At 35.3% G+C, this 26,195-nt stretch overlaps 1 protein-coding gene across 1 annotated transcript in view; it reads right to left on the reverse strand.

Annotated features, from left to right (window-relative positions):
• The window catches only part of LOC140160771 (uncharacterized), a 125,719-nt gene that overhangs the window by 34,796 nt on the left and 64,728 nt on the right, over nt 1-26,195 (reverse strand). The window contains 2 exon segments of the mRNA XM_072184068.1: nt 7,687-8,688; nt 13,388-13,555. Coding sequence (XP_072040169.1) covers nt 7,687-8,688; nt 13,388-13,469 — 1,084 coding nt within the window. The 5' untranslated portion in view covers nt 13,470-13,555.

Below are 26,195 nucleotides of genomic sequence, written 5' to 3' on the forward strand. Positions count from 1 at the left end.
ACTAAACCATCTAAATAGTTGCATTCACACGTTTCCTTGGTAGCGCCGGAATATACCCACCATCGATTTACGAATACGATTTGTCGTCTGCAAGTGTTCGCGCGTGATTGCACAATTTGAACACAATAATTTGTCTCGACGCGTCTACAATGACTAATACAAATTTGTACAATTTCTAATTGATCCATTATCTACAAATTTTTGAGTGGTTTTGACGTGATTCTAAGACTTTTGTGCTAATTTGTTACTAAATTGGTCAAAAATGGTAATAGGCAACAATGAATCATCGCTGCTGTTACAAGCTGACTTTTTTTTTTTTAAACGCAAGTGAAAATTGCCCTATTTTTTGGTTTTATTTCGTCATTAATATGCAACCTGGCTCCTGTGACTCATTTTTATCATTAACTTTTCAAATGGTATATCTTTAATTTAAATGGCAAATTATTTCTTCTGGGATTTGTACTGACCATCGTGTTTTATGTAATGTTAATCTAATGAAATATATTATTAAAACCATCCACTGTGGGCTATTTGATCTCTGAATCATACGCTATATTATGCTCAAGCAATAATGAAATGTAGAATTCCATCAACACACGTGTATTGTCAAAAATTCAGGTGTTTTACAAAAAAAAATGCAAATATTGGTTTTGAAATTAAATTAAAACATTTTTTCGCATGCCTGCAGAATTCTGGGTGTATGAGAACGACACACATGATGTACAGGCTAGACAGATAACAATTTCACACATGTCAAACTTATTTATGTTGACATACTGGCTGTCATGCCATTCGACAAACACTTTTTATTTGGTATTAATAATCGATGTAAAGAGCAAAAAAGGCAGAGCATGAGAATACGGGAATACTTTCTTCAAATACAATTACGCGGTTCAAGACTAACAATAGTGAATATAATGTGAATGTACGTCGTTGGGGAATGCTAACTTTGATCCTAATTGGAGGTTTGTCAAATTGAGCCTTTACCACAAACTAACTTGTATTACGTTAAAGCTTACTAAAATGGCTGAGTTAGGTGCATAACCATGCAGGCTCCTAAGGGGTCAGAGATCGACCATTGAGATATGGGATTTTAAATGTCGTTCTTTTGTCTCAATTTGTGAAGAGAAGCTATTTTTTACCACTACGGCACCCCTTGTTATAGACTCCTGGCCTGAGTATATTATAAATTTATATGCTCTTTAAATGTTTTCCCAGAAACAATTCAAATCTATATATGAAACAGTAAAATGTCAGGTTTATAAACGTGTGCCAGTATTAATGTAAGAGTTTCGTCCAGACTACAGGCTTATTTGACATTGAATGACACGATAATCTGGCATATAACATACTCAAGTAACCCTGCAACTGTTATCTGGATTCGCTTTAAGTCAACGTAAAGTAGTATGTTAACATACAACACGCCCGTCATCAACAATCTGCAAGCTTGTTACAAAAAAAAAGCCTTAGCCTTAGCTCTTTCATTGAAACTTTGAACTTAAATTTGGTTGATTAAAAAAAAAATCAAACGAGTACTATACAAGGTCACCGAACCAAATGCTACATTACGATGCAGCCATGTAGACTTTATTCATGTATTTTTCATGTATATTCCAAATATGGTCACGAAGCTTTACCATTACCGTGATTAATATTTTAAGGATTTCACCTGTTTGTTGACGGCACTCGACATCCACTGCAGTTAGCAAGGGTTATAATCTATTTAAATTGAAACATGAAGCGCGTAGAAACACTAGAAAGTAGTGACATTTCAATTGCCTTTATATATGGCGCGTTTTTCATCAAGAAAACTGATGTTAGTGATCGATTTAATCAACACGATGAATTGCTAGCTACGCAGTTAGCGGATGTCTTATCGCCCTGCTAGAAGATCATGATCAATAAATGGAGGTACTTACTTGGTCAAATGATTGAAAATGCGAGTAATTGGCTGAATGGATGATATTTTGAGATAACTACCGTTTTCAATATTTTAAGCTTTACATAAAAGGAAGAAGTTAAGTTTGTATGACTGTGAGTAAATACATACAACAGTCTTCATCAATGCCGCTATCAGCAGTATATAGCTTCTTCATCAATACCACTATCAGCAGTATATAACGTCTTCATCAATACCACTATCAGCAGTAGATAACGTCTTCATTAATACCACTATCAGCAGGAGATAACGTCTTCATCAATACCACTATCAGCAGTAGATAGTTTTCATCAATACCGCTATCAGCAGTATATAACGTCTTCATCAATACCACTATCAGCAGTAGATACCATCTTCATCAATACCACTATCAGCAGTAGATAACATCTTCATCAATACCACTATCAGCAGTATATAACGTCTTCATCAATACCACTATCAGCAGTAGATAACGTCTTCATCAATACCACTATCAGCAGTAGATGACGTCTTCATCAATACCACTATCAGCAGTAGATAGTTTTCATCAATACCACTATCAGCAGTAGATAACGTCTTCGTCAATACCACTATCAGCAGTAGATGACGTCTTCATCAATACCACTATCAGCAGTAGATAACGTCTTCATCAATACCACTATCAGCAGTAGATAACGTCTTCGTCAATACCACTATCAGCAGTAGATAACTTCTTCATCAATACCACTATCAGCAGTAGATGACGTCTTCATCAATACCGCTATCAGCAGTAGATAGTTTTCATCAATACCACTATCAGCAGTAGATAACGTCTTCGTCAATACCACTATCAGCAGTAGATGACGTCTTCATCAATACCACTATCAGCAGTAGATAACGTCTTCATCAATACCACTATCAGCAGTAGATAGTTTTCATCAATACCACTATCAGCAGTAGATAACGTCTTCATCAATACCACTATCAGCAGTAGATGATGTCTTCATCAATACCACTATCAGCAGTAGATAGTCTCCATCAATACCACTACCAGCAGTAGATAACGTCTTCATCAATACCACTATCAGCAGTAGATAACGTCTCCATCAATACCACTATCAGCAGTAGATAACGTCTTCGTCAATACCACTATCAGCAGTAGATGACGTCTTCATCAATACCACTATCAGCAGTAGATAACGTCTTCATCAATACAACTATCAGCAGTAGATAACTTCTTCATCAATACCACTATCAGCAGTAGATAGTTTTCATCAATACCACTATCAGCAGTAGATAACGTCTCCATCAATACCACTATCAGCAGTAGATAACGTCTTCGTCAATACCACTATCAGCAGTAGATGACGTCTTCATCAATACCACTATCAGCAGTAGATAACGTCTTCATCAATACCACTATCAGCAGTAGATGATGTCTTCATCAATACCACTATCAGCAGTAGATAGTCTCCATCAATACCACTACCAGCAGTATATAACGTCTTCATCAATACCACTATCAGCAGTAGATAACGTCTCCATCAATACCACTATCAGCAGTAGATAACGTCTTCGTCAATACCACTATCAGCAGTAGATGACGTCTTCATCAATACCACTATCAGCAGTAGATAACGTCTTCATCAATACCACTATCAGCAGTAGATAGTCTCCATCAATACCACTACCAGCAGTAGATAACGTCTTCATCAATACCACTATCAGCAGTAGATAACGTCTCCATCAATACCAATACCACTATCAGCAGTAGATAACGTCTTCGTCAATACCACTATCAGCAGTAGATGACGTCTTCATCAATACCACTATCAGCAGTAGATAACGTCTTCATCAATACCACTATCAGCAGTAGATGATGTCTTCATCAATACCACTATCAGCAGTAGATAGTCTCCATCAATACCACTACCAGCAGTAGATAACGTCTTCATCAATACCACTATCAGCAGTAGATAACGTCTCCATCAATACCACTATCAGCAGTAGATAACGTCTTCGTCAATACCACTATCAGCAGTAGATGACGTCTTCATCAATACCACTATCAGCAGTAGATAACGTCTTCATCAATACCACTATCAGCAGTAGATAACGTCTTCATCAATACCACTATCAGCAGTAGATAACGCCTTCATCAATACCGCTTTCAGCAGTAGATGACGTCTTCATCAATACCACTATCAGCAGTAGATGATGTCTTCATCAATACCGCTATCAGCAGTAGATAACGTCTTCATCGATACCGCTTTCAGCAGTAGATAACGTCTTCATCAATACCGCTATCAGCAGTAGATAACGTCTTCATCAATACCACTATCAGCAGTAGATGACGTCTTCATCAATACCGCTATCAGCAGTAGATGACGTCTTCATCAATACCACTATCAGCAGTAGATAACGTCTTCATCAATACCACTATCAGCAGTAGATAACGCCTTCATCAATACCGCTTTCAGCAGTAGATGACGTCTTCATCAATACCACTATCAGCAGTAGATGATGTCTTCATCAATACCGCTATCAGCAGTAGATAACGTCTTCATCGATACCGCTTTCAGCAGTAGATAACGTCTTCATCAATACCGCTATCAGCAGTAGATAACGTCTTCATCAATACCACTATCAGCAGTAGATGATGTCTTCATCAATACCACTATCAGCAGTAGATAACGTCTTCATCAATACCACTATCAGCAGTAGATAACGTCTCCATCAATACCACTATCAGCAGAAGATAACGTATTCATCAATACCACTATCAGCAGTAGATGTCTTCATCAAAACCACTATCAGCAGTAGATGACGTCTTCATCAATACCACTATCAGCAGTAGATAACGTCTTCATCAATACCACTATCAGCAGTAGATAACGTCTCCATCAATACCACTATCAGCAGAAGATAACGTATTCATCAATACCACTATCAGCAGTAGATGACGTCTTCATCAATACCACTATCAGCAGTAGATAACGTCTTCATCAATACCGCTATCAGCAGTAGATAACGTCTTCATCAATACCGCTTTCAGCAGTAGATGACGCCTTCATCAATACCACTATCAGCAGTAGATGACGTCTTCATCAATACCACTATCAGCAGTAGATAACGTCTTCATCAATACCACTATCAGCAGTAGATAACGTCTCCATCAATACCACTATCAGCAGAAGATAACGTATTCATCAATACCACTATCAGCAGTAGATAACGTCTTCATCAATACCACTATCAGCAGTAGATAACGTCTCCATCAATACCGCTACCAGCAGTAGATGACGTCATCGTCAATACCACTATCAGCAGTAGATAACGTCTTCGTCAATACCACTATCAGTAGTAGATGACGCCTTCATCAATACCACTATCAGCAGTAGATAACTTCTTCATCAATACCACTATCAGCAGAAGATAACGTATTCATCAATACCACTATCAGCAGTAAATAACGTCTTCATCAATGCCACTATCAGCAGTAGATAACGTCTTCATCAATACCACTATCAGCAGTAGATAACGTCTTCATCAATACCACTATCAGCAGTAGATAACGTCTTCATCATGACCACTATTCTTCATATTCCACACTTATTATACCAGTATCAATAACAGATAATTACACATTGATATAAAGATAGAAAATAACCACGCTTTCAGCATAAATTTGCTTTAAACTTTATATTAAATTTAATAAAAAATGCTATTGCATACAGACTATATAACCTGATGACAACGTATTTATTTCCATTACTACATTTACAAACGTGCGTGTAAATTGGGGGCCATTTAGTAGAGCAGCCATAAAATACCAGGCAGGATATTAATATGCCTAGCAAGTCCAACCCTGTCACATAATTACTGTAATTTACCGTTTGATTTTGTTTTAATATGAGCAAGCCTGCTCATACCGATACAGCTCATAAACTAGCTTCATGACAACGTCGCATATCATCCATTGACTACACTGTTAAAGCCAGGGTCATCATCTTGTCGACTTTGTCATCAATCAACTGGCTCATTCTTTATATCAAGACATTTTGTTTCATAGCAACAAATGCGTTCAACGGATTCAATTTTGTTTTTGTTTATCAATAATTTCTATTTATGGATTAAATTTCTGCGTGCTAATTTGACAAAATGTTATATTGCAGAAAACATGTATGGATGTTCTACGGACCTAAAAAAAAGTATACGTGATGAAACGCTCGTTCTGACCCAAACATTCACGAGTCTCATCCCAACAAAATGTTTTTTTAATTGATGAAAATATATAGTAATTAATATAAAATGTTACAGAATGTTATTTAAGAGTACGTGATGAAGCCACCCAATTAGCAGATGAATACTCGTTGACCTTCAAATCAATGTAGGCTCAGTCATAGTGTATTGATATGGTTTAAACTTAAAGGTTTGATAGTACTTTTATGAATACTCCTGATCCTGCACATTCAATGCATCATACTGCTATGATAAGTCATAGGGTATTGATATGGTTGTATGGTTTGATAGTACCTTCATGAATACTCCTTCACCTTCAATGTATATCATACTGCTATGATAAGTCATAGGGTATTGATATGGTTGTATGGTTTGATAGTACCTTCATGAATACTCCTTCACCTTCAATGTATATCTTACTGCTATGATAAGTCATAGGGTATTGATATGGTTGTATGGTTTGATAATACCTTCATGAATACTCCTGCGCCTTCAATGTATATCATACTGCTATGATAAGTCATAGGGTATTGATATGGTTGTATGGTTTGATAATACCTTCATGAATACTCCTGCGCCTTCAATGTATATCATACTGCTATGATAAGTCATAGGGTATTGATATGGTTGTATGGTTTGATAGTACCTTCATGAATACTCCTTCACCTTCAATGTATATCATACTGCTATGATAAGTCATAGGCTATTGATATGGTTGTATGGTTTGATAGTATCTTTATGAATACTCATGCACCTTCAATGTTGTATATCATACTGCTATGATAAGTCATAGGGTATTGATATGGTTGTAGGGTTTGATAGTACCTTCATGAATACTCCTTCGCCTTCAATGTATATCATACTGCTACGATAAGTCATATATTGTATTGATATGGTTATAGGGTTTGATGATACCTTCATGAATACTCCTTCACCTTCAATGTATATCATACTGCTATGATAAACCATAGGGAATTGATATGGTTGCAAGGTTTGATAATACCTTCATGAATACTCCTGCGCCTTCAATGTATATCATACTGCTATGATAAGTCATAGGGTATTGATATGGTTGTATGGTTTGATAGTACCTTCATGAATACTCCTGCACCTTCAATGTATATCATACTGCTATGATAAGTCATAGGGTATTGATATGGTTGTAAGGTTTGATATAGTACTTCATGACGTGTCATTTGACTTTGCCTGATTCTAGTAAATAACATTTATTCAAAGGCAATCAGAATCCTACAATTTTATGAAGAATGTATGTGTAAAGAATGTTTAAATTATAGGCTGGTCTTGATCTGCATTCAAAATCCCTGAGGGAATGTGCACAGTTTCTGTTTTAACGTCAATATCAACCATTCTTAAAACTGTACTACCTTATTGTGGTTTACATGGTGTCTCAAGAAGATTAGTCCCAATACATGTCACAAACTATTCAAAGACATTCCAGAATCAACTTAAGGGTACCGTGCCAACTGTCACATTGATAGGTACTGTAACCATTTTGGGACACCTCGTATACATTTTTGTAAGCTTACCTGTTCCATTTGTCGGTATACATATCATAGCATGACCATCCACTGCCCCGTTCCTCGCAACACTGACGTAATTAAAACAGTATCCTTTATAATCTTTAGAAAAGTGCTCGCAGAAAAAGAACACCTCCGTCGGATCATAAGCTCCTTTTTCCGTAATATATTCCAATGACCCAGGAGCAGGTTGTCTTGAAAACGCATCTTTTTGCCCATAAACTCGGATTCTATCATTCTCCCCTCGACAAAGTGGGTACTCATAATTGACTTCTAACCCATTATCAGGTTGACAAGGGAAGATGTTTTCTTGTGGCGCGGTAACTTTATAAGCATTGCTCCATAAGACTTGTAAGAAAGCGCTTCTTGCAATAACGCTACGGTTGAAAGTAGATTGGTATTCAAAGGTGTAATAACCAGCGCGATCAATGGCATTACAGTAAAATTGCACTTGGTTCTCACTACCTATTACACCAGTAGGGAACTCATCTGATATGATACCATCGGTTGGTGCTGGTGTTGGCAGTTCATTGCTAGTTAAAGGATTACCTTGTCCTCCATGATACATTAAAGTAACGGTCGTTTCGTATCGATTATGAGACATGTCTGTACACAGTCTTTCATTAGTGTAAATAGTAACGGCGACATCTTGAGTTAATGCTTCCACAAGCATCATAGGTGACGCGATTCGAACCATCGGCCAGTAGACATACACCACATTACTTGTTGCAATCACGGGTCCATCTTCTTCAGCGAGGATTCTGAATTCAAATTCTCCTTTCCGATCGAAATAACTACACTCAAAATATATATTTCCAGTGGAAGTTGAAGGTAGTTGTTTGGAAACTCGTACGATATCGGTTGATTCGGTTATGTCGATTAGTTGTACAACCCCAAAAGATAATGTCGGTGAACCTTGGAGAGCTTGGAAGGCTACACTAATTTCACCGGTGAGGGCGACATGGATTGCGGGCGCTGTCAGAGTGTAATCGCCATCACAAAGTGAGAAAACTGGAAGAAAAATGTGGGAAGAAAAGATGTGAGTTAATGTTAAAATATTAATTTTTTTCTAATTTAAGTAGGTTGATTTTTAAAAGGACATTTCGTGATCCGCAGCCTCATCCCTCCACTTTTCTCAAAAAAGTTAGAATTTTATACCACTAGAAACCTCTGGCTGCATAATGTTTTTGTACAAAAAAATTCTTGCAGATTAGTTCGTTTAGCAAAAATATCGACAAATTTGACCGCCTATGGAGCAGTGTAATACACATAATCATGCATAACTTGCAAACGCAAAATCGGAATCAAGTGTAATTTTGGGAATAAGCTTTTTTCGTGGACAATGTCATAAAAATAGGATGCTAGGATCACGAAATACTCTTTAAGTAAAACTAGATTAATTTCAAAACAGATCATCATCATCATCATCATCATCATCTTATATTCATCTTCATCATCATCATCATCATCATCGTCATCTTCATCTTCGTCTTCATCTTCATTTTCATCATTATATTCTTTTTCTTCTTCTATATTCGTCTTCTTTATGTTATTATGTGTGTTATGCTGTTGTTACAAATTTATGTAACAAAGTCCAAAAATAACAAAGTATATATATACAAAATATCAATTTTGCTGTGTATCTGAAAGGTATACTGTTTTAGAGCACTTCCTGTGTTTCAAGGAAAATTTACTTACTGTTCTAACCACAGGCTCTGGTAATGGGTTTCTGATTAGAAATACTGACCTTAATGCAGCAATTTACTGCTGACAATACACACTATAACATATCTCTTGTTTTAATAGCTGAAGTTGAAGTATTAATTAAGATCAGTAATCAAAAGAGATCGGAAAATTAAAATTAGCCTATACAGTATTCTAAACCGAAATGCACCAAAACAAAATTGATCATTTGAGCAAATAATATACAAACAATACAAAATAATACAATGGTCACAGTGATTTGGAGCCTTTCTTGTTGATAAACGTTCCCAATGACAACAATTTAAATCATGAAAAAAATTATTAATCCCCATGACATCTTTACAATCCGTTGAATAACCATACTAGTACCCACCGACAGCAAAACAAAGGCGGCAAGACAAAGATGTTCAGAACGGTTAATTGTTAGATTTTCAGTCTTCCCTTTTTAAAGGAACTTTTCATTTATTGTTTTAATGGTAACATTTGACCTTCAGCATGTTCAGTATTCGGTTCAAGTCACTACGATCCACAATATGCTCATCAACCAGGGGCGCAGTTCTTTAACCCCAATTCATTTGTACATTTATTGAATGACCTTTGAAAATTTGGGTACAAAAACTCATACTCTGCAACTTCAGGTCAAATTTTGCACTGTGATTGTTAAGAAGTTCAAGTTATTGAACTATGTCATTTGGATGAGGCCATTGTGGTGCATAGTATACATGTACCCAGAGCTCTGGCGTGTACTGGTAATATTTATGGTCCATCAATTATATTTTTGAAGCATTCATGCGCTCATCCACAGACAATTACTATGATTAATGATATTTGAATGAGGTTGACGAAATGTGGATGAACTTAATTGAATTTGAAACAATAAATCCTTTCTTGTCCTTTATCTTCCTTTTTCCCTATACACCCTCCTTTCCTTCTTTAGGCCGTATAAAATTAATGTTTTGGTTCTCGTCCAGAGGATTTTCATGAATTGATGAGGGAGGGAGGTGTTTTTTTTGTGTTTTTTTTTCAATGTAAAATTAGCATTGTCAGTAGTTTTCGGTCTTCTCCAACAGTGCTCGAGGAAACGATGAGGCTTTTTTTTTTTTTTTCAAATGTGAGATTCTGAGGGATAAACCCCTAGAGTAAAAAAAAAAGACTTGGAAGTGATGCTTGTTCTCTAATAAACTTATTTATATGTATGAAGATTTCATAAATCATTCCAAAGTCTAAAAAATTGAAAAATCTAAAAAAAAAAAAAAAAAAAATCTGACAAATCCCAGAAATTGAGGAGGGAGGGACGAGAACCAAAATATTAATTTTACACGGCCTTATGTTTTCCTTTCTTCCTTTCCTCTTTCTTTTCTTTTCCTTTTCTTTCCTTTTATTTTCCCTCTTTCTTTTCACGACCTTTTCTCTTTCTTTTCCTTCTTTACCTGTCTTTATTTGGAGTGTTTTTTATTTTCATTTCATTCATTTCTTTTTTCTAACTACTTTTTTTTTTCGTTGATTTCTTTACAAAAATTCGGTATTTAAAAAGCTACTTTTCTGCACGATTATTTCTGATGCACATACCGAAACAGCACGAAACATATTCATAGGCTTAGGAACCGGGGGGCTTGGGGGGCTCAATAATTTTGGTGCCCCCTCAATAATTTCAGCCCCCCCAATAATCCTAGGTGAACTTAAAAAATTGTGATAAAATAGAGGGAAAATGGGTCTTTGTGACCTATATTTTGCAAAATTTTCTACCTGCCAGGGGGGAAACCCCCCTCGCGCACCCCCAGTGTGGCCAACAAAAATGTTTTCAAGTTTCAGCCCCCCAAATGTTGTAAATCTTCCTAAGCCTATGATATTACACACTTGCAAAACAGATAATCTATGACTTAAATGTCTCTAGTAATATTTTATAACTTTTCTTTTACCACCTGAACTTTATTAACAAACATTTGAACTTACCGAGTTCCCTATATTAAAATCACATGATATACTATACCTGAACTTTACAACATATTATCTGTTGCAAATCACAAGAATCCGAATTGTTAACATTCTATAATAGGCCTATGCAATGCGTACGCCCCGTTGATATCATGTTAAAGGTTACATTGAATTAATGTGAGAAAAATTAATTGAAATTCAATTGGGATCGGTGAACTAATGACACCATTTCTGTCATGGTATTATGATTGTTTTGGAACTGTAATTTGTCATCCTATTTGCCTCTAAGCAATCAATCAAAAAAAGGACCATTATTTGAGTGACCACCGAGTTTGTTCTTCAAAAAGTATGCAAAAACAGACCATTAATCACAAAAATGGCGTGTTATTGTTTACCTTAAATGGTCATGACTTTGAAAAGTATGCATACCATACAGTTTTTGGTACTCTTTTTTTTTATTACTAAACATATTTATATTCACAAATCTGCGCTTTGAAAATATACATTTAATATATAAGGTTCAGAATTCGACAATATCACATTCGATTCACACGGTTTATGGTTCAAATGCGAATGTGAAAATACAGGCTTGTTGGAGCATACATTGAAAGGGTATATAAACAGAATTATATTTGACAATAAAAACGGTGTGAAAAGACAACACAAATTTTGCAACGGGTCAGCAGCCAAAAGCACTATAAAACATATTGCAACAGCTTGCCAATTTTGTACGAAAACCCCAATATTTTAAATAGTTATTTAATTCATTTTTACCATTCACTATAGGGCTGTTACAAAATAATGTGGAATTTTCAGTTTTAATATAAATCATGATCAGGATGGTATTATATATCTCGAAAAATGCTGCAATATTTTGTCTATAGTAGAGTACCAGTTATTCATGTCTATGTTATGGACATCAATATTATATTCAAGATCAAATTCGACATCATTTTGCTGAGTATTTCATTTATAATGCAAAGCTGCGTATCAGGAAGAGAACAATGATATATTGTTAAGGGTAGACGAGGTATTGTTGGTCGAAGCAACCTAAAATCGATTTTCATTATCTAGATCAATATATTATTGAAAATTAACACCTTGATGTTTTGCAAAAGTTCATTCTACAAATCGTATACTTTGCAAACTTGCTTAATTTATTGTTGTTAATGAGTTATGTACGTTTTACAAAAGTGTTGTTGTTTCAGCCCTCTTTATAACGTAACTCAAGAACCGCAGCACCTATAAAAGTATATCTGTGATATTTTAATTCTTCTACACGCTTGCTATGAATTGAGCAAAGCAGTTTTTGTCAAAGCTCACTACCATTCGTAAGATGCTGTGAACTACCAAATCACAACAGTTTAAAATAATGAATAACCTTAAACATTGTGTTCACCTCTGGCTAACACACATTATCCAACGTGTGTGGACACGATACGATGAAGAAGATTTATAATAATATAAATAAATTTATAATAATATAAATAAATAAATAAATAAATAAATAAATAAATAAATAAATAAATAAATAAATAAATAATACTATTGAGATATAGGACAAAAACATAATTTTGTTTGATTTGTTTCATTATTGAAGAAAATACTGAGATTATTTGACGTTTTAGTAAGTTTATTAGTTGTAATTTATCAAATAAAAACAACTTTCTTTAAAGCTGATGTCTAATTTGCCTAAAATTATCAAAACAATGGGCAATTATTTGGTCATTGCTTCCTTTTGTTGTGGTTTTTCAGAGATTGTCCTATTAAGGAAGAAAGTATTCAACATGAATTTTTTTCAACTTTTTAGACATAACTAAGCTATACTTTTTCAGGGGGAAGATATTTTTTTATCTATAGGTGTAATATATAGCAATAAAATGCATTTTGAAAAAAATGGTCATTACTTCCTTTATGGTAGGACATAAATATTGTTTCCGCATTCAAAAACATTTTCTACATTAATTTTGATAAAATATTGACACCTTCATGGAAATAAGTCAGGATATTTTCAAAGAAATCCAAAGCCTATCATGCTAGACCTAATGGCAATTCTTATTACATCTCTCACCTGCTAGGATCACGAGAACCACCAGAATCCGTTTCCATGGTGACGTGCTCCATATCTCAGCCTTGTCATTCATCAACACCATTTTGGAGTCCGCATTATTTCAAGTTCAAGTCAAAGCCACTCAGTCAAAGCCAGATATAGTCCATGATTACAAAGTTGAATGTTATTCTGTAAAAACAATTAAATAATTGATATAGCTGATTAGCTGGGTGATGCAAAATGGTGACACCTGCCTTAGTGAAATAAGTATGATTGCTATTCCAGTTGAAATCCACACTACCCCTGTGGAAAATTTTGGTAATATCTTCCACAGGGGGAGTATGTTTTTCAAATGTAATTGGTCAGGGTTAAATCATTTTGAAACCCATACATCACCATAGCATGGAGTGAGTATTCCAAATTGAAGTTACCTAATTGCCTATATTCAAAACTCATACTTTATCTGTGGGAGACTTCTGCTAAATCTTCCACAGGGGTAGTGTGGATTTCAACTGGAATAGCTCGCTGTACACTGTTAAAACACTTAGTAAAATGTATTCAGCATCACAATGGATGTGATGTTATTGCAAACCAGAGTCGTTCCATGATACTCGGCAAGAACAATAACATATTATAGACTCCTGCTGACGTGACATACACATAAGATTTGCACATGAACTGAACACATGAAGGAAACGAAGTATTGTGATCCATTTAGCTCCATTTGGTTCACCAAAGTCGGGGAACCAACTCCAAGTAACAATGTTCTTCAAAATGTTTGTGTGTACAAACAGATACCAAGGTGCCGAATTTTATATACAGTCACCTGATAACTCCTGATAGTGTATTTTGCCAAACAAACAATCTTACCAATGGCATGCTATAAATGAAGAGTTTGTTTCCAAAAGGCGCTAAATCCAATAGCTGCCTTGTGTCACATTTTTATGGTATATTTTAACATTTTTAAAGTTTAAATGCCATTTAACAATTGGAATGGATTGTTAGTAACTCTATCTTATTTTCTAACTATTTTCAAAATCATTTTGTCCCCTAAAAATTCTCCAATGCAACATTTTAAAATAGCTGCCATTGGATTTAGCGCCTTTTGGAACAAAAATATTATTTTCTTTTATATTTATTGTTTTTGTCTTCGCCCGTGGGAGGTTAAAGAGATTTGCAATTATTTTTTAAAGCTATCCAAAGAATTGTTAGAACTATTCTAGTGGTCCAATGTTATTAGATTGGCAAGGTTACTGCTACTCTTAGGAATATCTGCAATTGAAGTTTACATAAAGCAACCGTTGGATTTAGCGCCTTTTGGAAACAAACTCTTCAAATATTGAGTCCAAATACATGTATAGGTAGGAATAAATATCCAGTGTATAGCTCAGTGTGAAACAAATAAAGGGAAGCATGGGAAGGAAGGAAGGTTTTATTTCAAACTCTAATGGTGACCCGCAGGTCAAATTGCTAGAATTGTACATTAAACACAACTACATTGTACACAGACACAATGCAATTTGCAGGCAGCAGCTTAATCAGCGCCAATATTGCAACATTGAAACAAACAACTATATATACAAACATCCAATTCAACCCAACCCCAATCCCCCAGTAGGCAATGAGGATAAAGTGCCTTGCCCAAGGACACAACACGTTGGCACGAGCGAGGCTCGAACTCGCAACCTATGGATTATGAGTCGGGCGCCTTATCCACTCGGCCACACGTGCTCCCAAATAATGTTTTACAAATCCTGATGTCTCCAATAATATGTGCAGAGAACTGTTGCAAATTGCACAAACATGACAAGTGATAGCTGTATTAAACTGCACCCGCATACCACTGATGCTGGAAACTGAATTATAAAACTATTCCAGTAAATTTGCATGCCTGAAGTTCCCAGGCTGTATCTCAGCACTATTTATCAGAAAAATGTACAGTATAAGTGAACGACTCGATGTTTATTATTGTAGCATTGTAGAATTCCAATTCTTTTTAAGCCAGGCTGACTCTGTTATGTGTTAAGTCAAATAATATATAGGCCTAGCACACCGGAGTCGCGACCCTATCACCTCAGACCATTCCCACCAGGCCGAGTTGGAGCGCAAACAACAGTGGTGTGCCGTTGTGAAAAAGCTGGCTTATCTCCCCTTCTCACCATAGCGTAGCAGCTCATAGAATGAATGATTCATGACTCCAGACAAACAATTTGTCTAACCTTTAACTGTTGATTTCGATACTATAATCATGATAAAACTGCTACTATTTCGGTTATATCCACACAAAAAAGGCACTTTTATTCACGTTGATCACGTATATGGATGCGCTATAAAGCGTGTGTACCGTTGTCACAAAAGATTTTATACAAAGTTAACTTCAGGAAGAAATCATTCGTATAATCCATGTTGATTTGAATCATTCACCAACAATAAGCACTATTCCACAGCAAACATTTGTCCTTAAAATGTCCTTAGACAAAGCAATACATTTGTGTATACGCTAACTCCTGCTGACAAAACAATTGGACAGCCCAATGTGGTCTATCTTAAATCCTACCTCAAGGTGCAATGCGAGCCGAGCCGAGTGAGAAGATATTGTAGCTGTTTTGTATTTACGCTTTTAAATGCAAATGAATCAACTTTGTAACATTACCTTCACATCTAGATCTAGGTCGAGTTGATGTGATTCCACTAATGTGTCGGATTAATATCTGTGTGTCCAAATCTGCCATATTCAGGTTAAACTAACTCAAATCTTCCCTCACTCCACAAGTTATACAACGTGGTTTACTGCACCACGCGAATCACAGGACCTACTACTTCAATGTTCGTTCACCAATAATATAATTTTGTTTATCTTTGATAAAAACAGCATAATAACAATTGGAGTGAGAGTAGTAAACTCTAGGAGCGACCTGACGTCTCTAATTTCATCGGTGAACAAAAGAAGCCGGGACCTTGTCTTTTGAATTTCAAGTGAATACAGTAAATCATGCATAGAGAATGTAGTAAACTATAGCAAACTAAAAGTGTGCGATGCCTTTTGCCGTCTGTCGGTGAAAATCAGCCCTTTAAATGCTTAAAACGATTCACAATGACATGTCACTTTTTCAGCATAATAGTTTGTAACTTAATAGTTTTCGATATTATACCATGTATGAAAATAGCCTAATCCAATTTCAAACTGGCATGAAGAACAATTTTATTCCTTAAATATTATCAATGGTCCTCAATTCGAATGTTAATTTGTATTGTCAAACCTTTATTTGCATCCCGGGGATTTGCATATACGAACACATGGATCAGAATCAAAATAATGCTATGTGTGCTAGCTATAGGCTTCAACACAAAAAGTCCAAGTTTTGAGATATTTCCTCAAAATATCAAGAGCTAGAACCACTGAACCAATACTAGGCTTGTTTGTACTCATTTTAATGCATTTTCATGCTGATTCCAAATATGGTCATGAAAATTTACAATTCTAAAATTTTTGAATTTTTATAACAAAAATTGAAACTTGTCGTCTGCAGTTGACACCCGTGTGGAGAGAGTTAACAAACGACGTTCTGTACCCAATGTGTTAAAGGCGATTGCACCGTGTCGTAAAAAACCTCAAGTTCAACCCCTGCTTTGACTATACAGCCACAAGGTATGTTTAATCTGTAAAATCCACAAAATTTGTTATAATTTTCTGGTCCAAAACTTATACAATAAATTCAAATTTAAGTGAAAGTTGACAAATTATGACTGTGTCCACCAGTGATGACATATTGTTGAGTGCAAATATGATTAAACAATTCAAGCAGAAGTCCTTTCTTTTGAATTACGTGGTGGTCAGTAATGGTGTTGTAGTAAATCGCTTACATCGATTCTGGTCATGATAAGTTTGTTGCTAATGCGTATCGACATAAATGGAGTATTGTATATTGACTTATCATGTTGATTTACCAGCCCCAGCGTGACCAATGAGGAAATTTAGCAAGCTTGACGTACCAAAAGCGATCGTATCGTACTGTTCACATCCAATGTGCTGTATGCACATGTATGTGCCTGCATTTTGGCCCGCATTTTGGTGCAATTTCAGCCATTTTAATCGGACGTGATAGCCAAATACCCCTTCATCGTGTTCATAATTAACCGAGAATATGCATAAATAATCTCTACATAGCATAGAAACATAATTATATAGGATACAGTATATATACTTGTTGAGTTTTTTATCGAAATTCGGCAGTGTATATTTATTCATATATTTTTCAGTACCTCGGCCACCTTCCGGTGATCTGCAATGACTGAAATGTCTAGGCCCCTATCCCTATGTCATGAATAAAAAGGAACTTATTTTGCATCGAATTTCCAAACTTAATTTATTTTTCATGATGCAATTCTTCAAAAGGCCTTTTTTTGGAACTCTCCACTTGAATTTGGTTGAACTATTTGTATCCCCCCATTTACCAATCAATGCTAACAAAAGCAAAGCATCAAATTGATTTAATTTGATTGTACTGTGCCTTTTTACTCCGTAATTGAATAAGTTTGTTTGAAAGAGATGTAACGGGTAAACACGCCAATTCTCAAAAGCCTAGAATAATGGACTAACCTGACTACCAATGGACTATTCGAATGGACCACACTCCCCCTGTGGACGATTTTGAAAATATCTACCACAGAGGGAGTATGAATTTCAAATGGAATGAACACATGCAGCTCCGTTTGAATTCCATACACCCTCTGAGAAAGATTCAACCTGAATCTTCCCGAGGGAGGGTGAATTTCAAATGAGCTGCTAATGTGTTAATTCCATTTGAAATTCATACTCCCCCTGTGGAAGATATTTCCAAAATCTTCCACAGGGGGAGTGTGGATTTTAAAGGGAATAGCCCAATGTTCAGACTACAAAATAGAAATAGCTTAAAAGTACACTTACTCTTCGCTATTGGGACAACACAGGGAGACATAATATAATGACATTGATAAATGCTTGCGATAACCCCTGATAATTACATATTGGTATGGCCATTATACCACATATACTTAAGCAATAATGGTAATGAACCAGGACTTGTATAGTTGTGGTTTTATTACAAGCCCTAGTGGTATTGAAATTGATAAAGAATAATGGGAAATTACAGTACGTATTTTGTATGGGCTCACTGACATGTAGACCTGTTGATGGCGACCCGCGTATTTATTATACAGGTATATTGTATAATGTATAGTCTGAATCTCTGATAGAATAATTGATACAACAAGACTAAGCCATCTGTCACGAAAGCTCTATAAGCCCATCGTTAGTGTCAAATTTTATTCAATTATGAAACCAAACGAATACAACATTTGCTCATTAAGAAATTATCTTCTATTGGTGTGCCGTGCACTATTCTGAGCTAAGATAAGGATAAGAAGATGGCTTTCTACTACATTATAACTAATTCGGTGATCTCAGGATATCTTCTGAAGATAGCAAAGCTAGACGATAGCTAATATCTATTTACTAGCGATAATAAAGAAGGTATATTCACGCACACTCTTTGGTAAGTCATTAGCTATCTACTGAAGAAGTGTCAATATCCTCCTCGGCGGTCACACGTTGGATATCTTCTGAAGATAGCAAAGACGATAGCTATCTATTTACTAGCGATAAAAAAATGTGTAAACACGCACACTTGGTATGTCATTAGCTATCTACTGAAGAAGTGTCAATATCCTCCTCGGCGGTCACACGTTGGATATCTTCTGAAGATAGCAAAGACGATAGCTATCTATTTACTAGCGATAAAAAAATGTGTAAACACGCACACTTGGTATGTCATTAGCTATCTACTGAAGAAGTGTCAGTATCCTCCTCGGTGGTCACACGTTGGATATCTTCTGAAGATAGCAAAGACGATAGCTATCTATAGTAGAGAAGATGCATAAACGCAGAATCGTTGGTATGTAATTAGCTATCTACTGAAGATAGCAAAGAGGGGTCACTATCCTCCTCGGCAGTCAAACGTTAGCAAAGACGATCTAGTTATAGGCCTATAGTAAAGAAGATGTATAAACGCAGAATCATTTGTATGTCATTGGCTATCTACTGAAGATAGCAGAGGAGTCATTATCCTCCTCGGCGGTCACGCGGTGGATATCTTCTGAAGATATCGATAGCAAAGATGGTAGCTATAGTAAAGAAGATGTATAAACACAGAATCATTTGTGTGTCATTGGCTATCTACTGAAGATAGCAAAGAGAATCAATATATATCTGGATATAGCAAATCATATAGCAATTTACAGGAAATAGCACTACTTGGTACATGCTACTCATTATCTTCTGAAGATGGTATACCAACACGACCAAGCGATTACCAACACGACCAAGGAGATCGCAAACGTACATGAGATGATATATAGGCACACTTCTTGGCAATAAACACCACATTCCTTGATGTATCACCATAATAGCTTTCTACTGAAGATACACAGAAGATACCAAGATTCACATACATAGGCCTAAACAATACATACATATTTGTAAGCTTATCTATGCTTATGTATTATGCTTAAAAGATGTACTGTCTACTGGAGATAGCAAACATAAAACAAGAGGGTAGTACACTATCATATCACTCCCTGCTTACCATCCCATATCAAAATCAATTGTGTGTGGTGAAGCAAAATAAGCTTTGACACCAGCAAATCGCCTTACCCATGTAAAACAACTCAAGTTAATCATTCAAAACAAATCCTAATTGCAAAATCCTCACAAATCGACTTCCGCAGCTTACTTACCTGAACAATCCAAGTGAATTTCAAAAGCTGCAATATTCCATGAAATGTTGAATAATATATCCTGTGTCAGTAAGTTAAGATGTCACAAACAAATAAAACTTCCTGATTATGCATGATAGCATTGTGATCTTTTCCATGTTCTCTGCGTGGTATATGTGTATCATACTTCTGCAGTCAGCCACGGCAACACACAAAATGCCTCTACCAATACACAATCATGACAATGCCATGTACCGAGCAATACTCATTGGCAATTAAAGCGATAAAAATAAAATTCCCATAAAAAACCGTGACGTAGTAAACTTGTGTGCAGTGTTGAATACGGTAGTTACCAGTATAAACATAACTCAATGAAAAATACAGACAGACCGTTTGCATTGATGAACTTCAATAATGAAAAACGCTGAATAAATGAGTTAGGCGTCGAGGCGGCGCTAAAAAAGGCTTCATATACCACTACCACAATATAGTTCACGTGAGACGACCAGGAGACGACCAATTTTGTTACATGGTCTATTAATTCGTTGGTAGGTTTTGTAAGCTATTGTTTAATAGGTAAATTTATGAATGAAAATGGTATAAAATACACGATGATTCATCACGGATGATTAAATTGGTTGTATTCAATCTAAGTTGACTAATTTCTGATTGGACAATGATGCAGTGGTAATTGATATTCACAACATGTCCATGGACGTTATACCAATACCCAAGACAGTCCTTTATCATGTTTATGGTATATTACCAATGACTTTCCGACTAAGAAGCTTAAGAATACCGACTCAAAAGTAACATACAATGTTCAAACCGCATACATAATGCCATTTCGTCTTTCAGCTTCCTTGAGCATTTTTTTGGAGAGCATTCATGGTTGCTTAATTAAAGTTGTTAACGTTGTTTTTGAAAGAATTGCTTTGATTTTTCCCTCAATATGATCTTTATCATTGTTTATCAGAAATGATGTTTCTGCACAGACATGACAGAGCGGAATTTTATGAAACGCTTGCCTCGAAAGATATGATCGGGATGATGTGCATCGCCAAAAGATCTGGGATCAACTCGGTTCTACACTTGCTAGTTTGGTTTCGAGACTTTCGACTGCTTTTTGTTTTAATATTTGCACAATAGAACCTTAACCCCAAAAAGTTGATATCTTAAAATCTTTATTTGTGCCCATTGCAATATTTTCTATTACCAGATGAATCACACAATTGTTGGTTAAAATGTTTAACCAACAAGTTTAAACTTCTGATAACGTGGGTTAAAATGTTAATTTTAACCAACAACTGTGTGTTTCACCTGGTAATCCGTATTGGTTAACAATTGAATACCTGAGTGGAAGAAGGGCCCAACTCCATCAAAACTGTTTTCGAGATATTAACAAAAAACTTAATATTTGGAAAAGTTTTATAGACAGAATGTTTTTATCTTCAGGGGACCTTTAATACATAGACATGCAGTATTACATACATTCGAACTCATATATGATGTTTCCATGGCAACGGCACAGGTCTTAATACGAGCTGGAGTTGGGCCCTTCTTCCACTAATATACTGCAAGTGCCAGTTCCGTAAGCAGATTTGTTATAAATAGCTACAGAAATTTGAAAATTGTCCATTAATTGCACAAGTATAAGCATGTAATATGTTAGCAAGAAAGTTTATTGCTGTGGAAAGCAGATTTCATGGATGAACAAAATTCATCTTTAACCCAATATTTGTGGAAGAAGGCCCAACTCCATGGAGTTGGGCCTTTCTTCCATGAAAGCCATGATTAAGTGTACGTGGAAGACTATTTAGAAAGTGGATTTTGGCTCATCTTTCACACACAAGGAAGAACAGTCTGCTGGCAATAAAATGGTGGGTCTAACTCATTTTTTTTTAAATTGGAGTTGGGCCCTTGTTCCACTCAGGTATTCAATTGTAACCCGTGTTATAACAGGGTATGCCTAAATAATACATTTGTTTGGAGTTGTTAAACTAAATTGAATTAATGTATTTTTGAAAATACAATATCATGATATTGAGTACAATATCATGAGTAGGCCCCTATAATATTATGAGTACACAATATTATGAGTGCAATATCATGAGTACAATATAATAAGTACAATATCATGAGTACCGTACTACGAGTACAATATAATTTATGAGTACAATGTTATGAGTACAAAATTATGAGTACAATATTATGAGTACAATCTTATGAGTACAATCTTATGAGTGCAATATCATGAGTACAATATTATTAGTATAATATTATGAGTACAATATTATGAGTACAATATTATGAGTAAAAAAATATGAGTACAATTTCATGAGTACAATATTACGAGTATAAACAATGTACAATATCATGATTATTATGAGCACAATATTATGAGTACAATATTATGAGTACAATATTATGAGTACAATATCATGAGTACAATATTATGAGTACAAAATTATGAGTACAATTTTATGAGTACAATATTATGAGTACAATATTATGAGTACAACATTTTGAGTACAATATCATGAGTACAATATTATGAGTACAATCTTATGAGTACAATAAGTACTCACGAACTTTCTTCACATTTCAATTTCGGAAAAAAATAGGCCCTACACTTTACATGATTGTACAGAATACAAATAACCAATTACATGTTCTCATACGTGCCCTACATTCTGACCTACATATTGTTCAATTACCAATCAAATCAAATGAAATTAAACCAAATTATACCAACTGGTACAGCTCTGGGTAACCATTCATATATAGTTTTCATACATGTAGACCAGAACTAATTCATGATTCATGCTACAAATGAAATATATCAATCACAGCCTTAACACATGAAGATATAATACCAATTGAACTCCTGACATATTAATTATACAACAGATTTATCACTCAAATATGCCTATAAGTTATAGAATTTTTAAGCTCATTTATAGGTCACAATTAGGACATTTGATCAAATTAAGAATTGTTCTATATCCATTTTGAGTAATAAATATCCTTGATCGTGTTGATCCCGATGATGCTATGTTAAGGTGACGCTTACATATTCACCAATTGTTTGCAAAGAGTGCAATTTCATTAAGAAAAAATGACACCATATATGAGAGCACGGTGACGCAGCGATATACTTGTTTTGGACTTGCGCGTTCGAACCCTGGCGGTGCTATCATGTTGTGCACTTGAGCAAGATGCTTTACCTTATTTGCCTTACCCCACCCAGGTGTAATCATGGCAATGGGAAGCTGCTAGGTGAAAATGTACAATCAAAGTGCTAAGAGGAGCTATGATTCAATTTCCTTCATTTGTGTAATTTCTAAACATAATAAGGGGTCTGAAATTACAATAATTCGGTTTTAGTCGTAACATTGATACGTTTTGAGTGATCTTGTGTGTCAAAATGTTTCTTTTGTTTGATTTGTCAACAATCTCGAGACGCACACCTTTGGGTGAAATATAAAGCCCTTATCGATTATGTTGAGAAAAAGTTCATCAAATTTACCTAAAATTAGGCGGTCAACATCACTCTAAGAAAAGTTAAATGCTTTCATGGTCTTTTCAAAATGACAGCAAAACTGCGATAAAGTTTCTCCAATTATAACCTTAAACTATAATTATTACAGATAATGCGATGATTAGTTAACGAATTACTGATCCGAACAAATACATAATTATAGCAATTCCATCTCCAAATAATATAAATCTAATTCATTTGTTGGTAGAGGTCAATTTGAAGTTTAATTGAGGATGATTGTCATGGCGACAAGGAAATTATGAATGACATATTATCATCGGAAGGCCGTTGAAGATATTTCGGTCAAGGTGGGTTAATTGTCATCTCAAAATATTTGATTACAATCAAAGTCAATCTGAAACAAGAACAGTCCTTAAAAAGGCATGCTTCCGTGCAGGAGGTTTTCAGGCCAAATTATACAATGTAAAGGAACATCTATGCGGCGAGTTACCATGGTTACGGTGCAAGCAGAGGAAAGGGAATGTATAATTAGACCGACAGCATGAGAGACAAATGCAAAAACGGAGAGAAAAATTGTATTAAATTGGTAATATTTTTTATCAAACGTTCATTGCTTTCAGAAATAAAACCTACACTCTAAGACATTCCAGTTTCCACTTTTCAATTGGATTTTTACCCGCGAAGAATTCCACGCAAAAACCCAAGAATACATGCATAGTCCTTTATAGCATGGCGACACCGTGGTAATCTGTAGTGAATCTAATCTCTGAATTGCTTGTGCATGGTTCCCCATTGTAACTTGATTTTCGTTCTTAAATAAGTCCCTGTTATTCATGAACCCATGCCTTCATCATGTTCATATCATAATTATCTTGATTTCGATAATGAAAACATCATAAAGCATTCCCTTAAGATTAGGACTTTTAAGTCTTAATCATAAGGGAATGAAATGTATTTAAAAATACAGACAAGATTTAGCTGACCTGAAATTAGCTTAATGTACTTTTTTTGCGAAAAAAACTTGTCTGATTTAATAAGTATGCATGTGGACTGCCCTTGCACTTTTTATTTTTTTTAAACTGCCAAGTTGAAGCAATTTCTTTCATTCAATTTGAACTCGCCACACTTGTTGATCTGGAGTATGATTTTAATATGTCCCACACGAAGTTATACTGCGACCGACTTCAGTTTATTTTCCCTTATCAATGGTAAAGAATTTAAGAAATATTCAAATGTTATGCCATTTCAATGGCTTGCATGCCTAAGTGTGCCAATATTTTAAATTATATACGGTTTTATACCATCATTAAACGATGAACTAGAATTTGATATTTAAAAACAATACACATTCCGTGCATATTATTATCAAAATTGACACTCAACATCCTGAAGTTGAACATGGTTCATAACAGAATGACAAAAAATGGGTTAAAGTTTAGTATAGTTGATGTTTATTCGACATTTAATGCCGGTATTATTATAATCACACTACCCATAGCCCAAACAAGAACTGTCTTTAAAAAAGACAACGCCATGGATGAAGCTCATGTTTCATAATTTTGCATTGCATCGCAAGTACTGGGTAATGCTGGTAATTATAATTTTGTGTGTACTGTGGCACAACTAACCGGGTGGGAAATATTGGTATTTATCATGTTTATTGGTAAATACCACCAAGAATTTTCATGTTGAAAGCTGGATTGAAAAATGTGTCATGTTGCTAATAGTTGGTCTACATTTAATTCATACTTGTAACAAAGGGCTCATACTCTACACGTTTGTTTTGTTTTTGCATATTGCTGTAATTATATGTTGTTGAATATCTGTCAAACATGTTGCATGCGGTAGTTTAATATAGATAATAGAGCATCCGACAAGTAAACCGAAGGGCCTTCAAGTCCAAATCTTGCTGGATGGTTAGAATAGATTCGGATTTCACTGTACATCTACCATTTGCAGTAACTACTATGCATGCGATGGCCAAGGGTGGTACTTTTTGCACACAAAATTTGCCAACATGACAATGCCTTCACAGTAATTTTCGTAATTAAAATTACATGATAAAAAACAAAGTAAACATATGACCTTGAGGCTATGTTTTACAGTTGATTTAACGCGCCTTCTCCAATTGCTATTTCAAATTACTGTAAGATAATTTGACCTACATATATCTACAGAATAAGTTAATGTTTAACTTCTAGCCATTAATATGCTCAAAATGTTCGATCATGTCTTTAGGAAATAGCAGACTTGACGAAGTCGGAGACAGTGGACAGCGTGATTATTACACTTGGCCTGTCAATTTTAACGCAGTTGTAGTTATTTTGTTGTCGTCCAACGTAACCATCGACTTCTCACACATGTATAAAAGCTTGTTCAATTCAAGCATGCTACAATATACGAGTTTGAACATTATTAGCAAAAACGGGAGGCAGAAGCTGAGATAAATGAGAGGAGGTGGATATAAGAGATGTTACTCATCATTCATGAATCGTTGAAGCTATAGACAATGACTAAGGTGCTATAATGTTGACAATGATGTCATGGTATTCATCAGGTATTGTCATGCTTTGT

This window comes from Amphiura filiformis, chromosome 9 (genome assembly GCF_039555335.1).
Source record: "Amphiura filiformis chromosome 9, Afil_fr2py, whole genome shotgun sequence".
NCBI classification, from domain to species: domain Eukaryota; kingdom Metazoa; phylum Echinodermata; class Ophiuroidea; order Amphilepidida; family Amphiuridae; genus Amphiura; species Amphiura filiformis.